Source organism: Myotis lucifugus, unplaced genomic scaffold (assembly GCF_000147115.1).
Source record: "Myotis lucifugus unplaced genomic scaffold, Myoluc2.0 scaffold_908, whole genome shotgun sequence".
In the NCBI taxonomy this organism is placed as follows: Eukaryota; Metazoa; Chordata; class Mammalia; order Chiroptera; family Vespertilionidae; genus Myotis; species Myotis lucifugus.
In genome coordinates this window covers 888-5,657 of record NW_005871956.1, presented here as the reverse complement: position 1 = coordinate 5,657, position 4,770 = coordinate 888, and the positions used below count along the sequence as shown (strand labels likewise).

Here is a 4,770-nt window from a genome sequence, read left to right as displayed (position 1 = left end):
TCGGAAGCCGGGCCAGAGCAATGACACCAAGTGTGGGCGGGGCCAGAAAGTTTGCCCCGGCGGGGGGGCGGGGCCATAGCGTTCCCGACGGGGTGATGCTGGCGCTCTTTCCTGTTAAGCCACGGGCGGGTCGGGGAAACTCCGCGTCCGGGCCCGGGAGAGCATCCCTGGGGAGGTCGGGCCAGGCGCCAGTGGGTACCGGGCCTGTTTTCGGAATCTTTGCAGGGAGGCAGCTGCATTATTTTCGCGATGGTGGGATCGCGGCTGGGACCACCCTGAGGGAGGCGTGGGTTTAGGATGTTCTCTGGGCATCGGGGCAGCCTGTAGGAGTGGGGTTCGAGCTCTTTTAGAGTGTGGAGTTATGGGATGTTTCTGAAACTTTCCTGGGAAAGAAGTGAACTTAGAATGTTCACTGGAATGTGAGCGGCATCACAATGGGCACAGGGAGGTGGGCCTAGAACTTCCTTGTACAGGTTGGGGGGCGGGGAGGATGTAGCTAAAGCTCTCCTGAGATGGAGGCCCGGTTAAAACTCTCAGCACAGGGTGTGGAGGCTGGACTGGGGAACGTTTGGAGGGAAGCCGCGTTAGCTGGTTTCTTAAGCTGTGGAGTGGGGCAGAACTTTCCTAAGGTGGGTGTGACGCTAGTGTTTACAGGGAAATGGGTGGGTCCAGATGTTCACAGGGGGCGGAGCTTAAAATTTTCCAGGTAAGGGGCGGGCTGGTATTTCAAGTAGAGCACTTGAGAGTGAGGGCCAGAATTCTTTTGGGGTGCAGGTGTGTGTGTGTGTACACTATGATGGGAGAGAGGAAGCAGGTTGGGGTGGGGGCATTGGCCTTAGTTCTGTTGTTTCTTCTGCTCTCAGGAACCCCCAGTGCTGTATCCACATTTTGTAGGGAAGGTTTGCTGGGACCCTGGCCCCACCCAGTCAGCAGAATGGTGAGATGGCAGTTTCTGAATCTGAGCTTTGCAGCAGGGGGCTTGGGAGGAGGGGGTCCAGGTGCCGGACTCAGAACTTGGTTTTTCTTACTGTCTCTCAACTGTCTCCCTGTCTCAGTCAGCCACGCTGGATCTGAAATCAAAGGAGGAGAAGGATGCTGAATTGGACAAGAGGATCGAGGCTCTTCGACGGAAGAATGAGGCCCTCATCCGGCGCTACCAGGTGCCCTAGCCCTGCCCTGGGAGACCCCATCCCCTCTCCTCCCTGCAGTGAGTTTCCCTCCCCTCTCCTTTTCTTAAAACCTTTTCATGGTTTCCCTTCACTCTCAGGATAAAAGCCAAAGGCCTTAGCCTGGCATTCCTTCCTCCATGCCATCATTCCATCGTTCATTCACAAATATTCACCGAGGTCTTTGCTGTACCAGGCCCTGTGCTGAGTGGTGCTGGGGAAACAGCTGTGACTGAGACAGCCCGGGACCTGCCCTTCCAGGGGTGACAGTCAGTGGGGGCACAGAGCTGTCTTCAGTCAGTGATGACCCAGAGTAGGCAGGCCGGGATCTTTGGGGGTCTTTGGGAGCCCAGCCTGGAGGATATTATGGAGGGCTTCCTGGAGGAGGGGATTCTGAGACCTGAAGGGTGAGTAGACATTAGCCAGTTGAAAAGTAGAGCAGAGCATGTTTCAAGCAGAGGAAACAGTTTGTGTAAAAACTTGGAGCTTAAAATTAGAGGGTCAGTGGGGCATATTGACCTGGAGAGGTCAGCAGGGGTCAGACTGAGAGTTTGGACTTCTTGAGGGCACTGGGGAGCCATGGAGGGCTTTGAGAGGAGTGGGGCCAGGTCAGAATAGCTTTTTATGAAGACCCCCTCTGGCTGCTGTGTGTGGTGGTGGATGGGGGAAGGCAATGCCGGAGACCAGAGGCCAAGGAGGAAGCTGAGGCAGGGACCTGGGGAGAGAGGAGGTGCTTGGCTTGGGACAGAGCAATGGGGAGGGACTCAGTGACTGATGGACAGTGGTGTGAGGTGGAGAGGAGTGGGGAGAGTCCAGGACAAGGTCCAGGTCCCTGCCAAAGGTGACAGTAGGTGGTGGGGCTGTCCCAGAGACGGGGCCTGGGAGGAGGATGGGGTTTCATGTATTCATTCTTCATTCATTCATTTAAAAAAAAGCATATTGAGTTTCTGTTGTGTGCCAGGCAGTGTTCTAGGCTCCGGGTACATTAGCAAACCAAACAGACAGATGTCCCTGCCCTCAGGCAGATTCTGTTGCAGGGGGAGGCAGACAATAGGTGAAATATACATAACGCCAGGGATGAAGACCAGGGATGAAGAGGGAGAGGCGGGAGAATGGCAGGGGCGCTGGTCTCTATAAGCTGGTCAGGGAAGGCCTGCCTACGAAGGGGAACATTTGAGCGGAGGCCTGAAGGAGTGAAGGACTGAAGGATCTCTGGGGGAAGAGTGTTTTCGGCAGAGGAAACAGCAGGTGCGAAGGCCCCGAATCAGGTCTGAGCCCGCCATGTTCTAGGACCAGTGAGGAGGCCAGAGTGAGTGAGGGGGAGAGGGTGGGAGATGAGGCTGTGAGGGAGCCTGCCAGACATACAGAGTCCATCAGAGACAGACAGATAGACAGTGCCAGGAGAAGAAAGAGACAGGAGAGGGAAGGCAGGTGGACAAGCACACACTCAATGGCAAAAAAAAAAAAAAGGAAAACAGGAAGAGACAGGGAGAGTACACACACACACACACACACACAGACACACACACACACACACGCACACGCACACGCACGCACTGGTCAGGACGGGGAGAGGGCCAGAGCAGCATGGAGCTCTTTCCTCCCCTGGAAACACTCTTCCCCCAGACGCCCTCCGCCCCTCACCTCCTTCAGGCGCCGCTCAGATGTTTCCCTTACGCAGAGACGGCACCACAGGACGGTTCTGAGCGCGAGCACTTGGCTGCAGTTTGGGGGAAGATGCCGAGGTCACCAGCTTTCTTGCCTGGAGTTCAGGAGAGAGGCCTGGGCTGCGGCCAGACTCGGGAGAAACGCAGGGGGCTTTGGGAGTTCAGCCAGGCACTCACCCCGACATCACTCTGATGTTTGCTCCCAGGAGATCGAGGAGGATCGTAAAAAAGCTGAACTGGAGGGCGTCGCCGTGACAGCTCCCCGGAAGGGCCGCTCGCTGGAGAAGGAGAATGTGGCTATTGACGTGGTGAGCCCCACACTGGGGTGGGGGACCTCAGAGGACAGGGAGAGGGAGAGCTGAGACCCGAGAGCCCTCCCCACTGCCCCAGATCTGTGGGTGCCTTCATCCTGGCAGCTGCCCTGGGACGTCCTGGTCTCCTTGCTCCAGTGACTGGAATTTTCCTCCCCGCCTCCCCCCTCTTCCAGGAGAAGAACCAGGGTCCTTTCCGGAGGGCTCCTGGGACCCCTCGGCCCCCGGGGACCCCTCGGCCCCCGGGGACCAGCAGGGGAGGAGGCCGGACTCCCCCCCAGCAGGGGGGCCGGGCAGGCATGGGCCGGGCCTCCCGCACCTGGGAGGACAGTCCTGGGGAGCAGCCTCGAGGAGGAGCTGGTGGCCGCGGCCGGAGGGGCCGGGGCAGAGGGTCCCCTCATCTCTCTGGAGCTGGAGATACCTCCGCTGCCGACCGCAAATCCAAGGTAGGAGCTGGGAAGGGGCCCCCGTTGTTTCTCTCTCTTCCTCTCTCAGATGCACCGTTTGCCTGTTTGTCCATCTTTCTGTGCGTCTCTCTCTCTTTCAGCTCCTCCGTCCGGCTCTTTCTCTCTCTCCCCCTCTTGACCAGTGCCTGTGTGTATGCTCCCTGTCTCTGTTTTCCTTCTTCTTCTTCTTTTTTTTTGCTGTCAGGTGTGTGCTCGCCATCTGACTTCCTTCACCTGTCTCTTTCTTCTCTGTCTTTTTTTAAAAATATATTTTTATTGATTTCAGAGGGGAAGGGAGAGAGAGAGAAACATCAGTGATGAGAGAACCATCGATCAGCTGCCTCCTGTACACTCCACACTGGGGATTGAGCCCGCAACCTGGGCATGTGCCCTTGACCAGAATCAAACCTGGGACCTTTCAGTACGCAGGTCGACGCTCTATCCACTGAGCCAAACCAACTAGGGCTCTTTCTTCTCTTATTGGCTCTGTCTGTCTGTCTCTGATAAACTCTGTGTGTCTGGCAGGCTCTGTCCAGTGCACGTGCTTCCTCTCTTTCTCTAGATTTGTTTGTGGGGAACAGTGACATTCTTACTGTGACTACTGCACTGCCCTGACACTCAGGTTAGCAGGGAGGGAGTAGTGGCTCAGGGGTCACCCTCGTTCTATTTGTTCCCTGTCCTGGGGCAGCTCACTTCCCTCTAGAAGCTTCTGGGTTCTCGCTCTTAACTGGGAAGAACATCTGGTTTAAAGGTTATCAAGCACTCATGCCATCAGGCACTGAAACCCTCAGAGTAGTGCTCAGGGACCTATGGGTGTTTATTATTTATATGCTAAGCTGCTGTTAACAAAAAGACCCCACTTAAATCAGGTGGCAGTGCATTTCTCTCTTATATGCTGAGCCCTGGGAATGAAAACGTCAACTCGAGCAGCTTGGCCATGTGCTTGTATGAAATTCTGTTACCATGGAGGAGGGGGAGAACGGATTGTGGGGGGTCACCAAGCCATCTACCAAGTTATTTATTTTTTTAAAAATATATTTTATTGATTTTTTACAGAGAGGAAGGGAGAGGGATAGAGAGTCAGAAACACCGATGAGAGAGAAACATTGATCAGCTGCCTCCTGCACACCTCCTACTGGGGATGTGCCCACAACCCAGGTACATGCCCTTGACCGGAATG

The 4,770-nt window shown here is 55.7% G+C and overlaps 1 protein-coding gene across 1 annotated transcript in view; it reads left to right on the top strand.

The window, feature by feature from the left end:
- LOC102430496 (coiled-coil domain-containing protein 9) overlaps window positions 1-3,826 on the top strand; it is a gene marked incomplete at its 3' end in the record, with an annotated part of 4,491 nt that extends 665 nt beyond the window's left edge. Inside the window, exons 2-5 of the mRNA XM_023747562.1 lie at window positions 864-937; window positions 1,056-1,160; window positions 3,040-3,141; window positions 3,321-3,826. Of these exons, the coding sequence (XP_023603330.1) occupies window positions 935-937; window positions 1,056-1,160; window positions 3,040-3,141; window positions 3,321-3,826 (716 nt within the window). The remainder of the gene's footprint in view (window positions 1-863; window positions 938-1,055; window positions 1,161-3,039; window positions 3,142-3,320) is intronic.
- Between the last annotated feature and the right edge of the window lie 944 nt (window positions 3,827-4,770).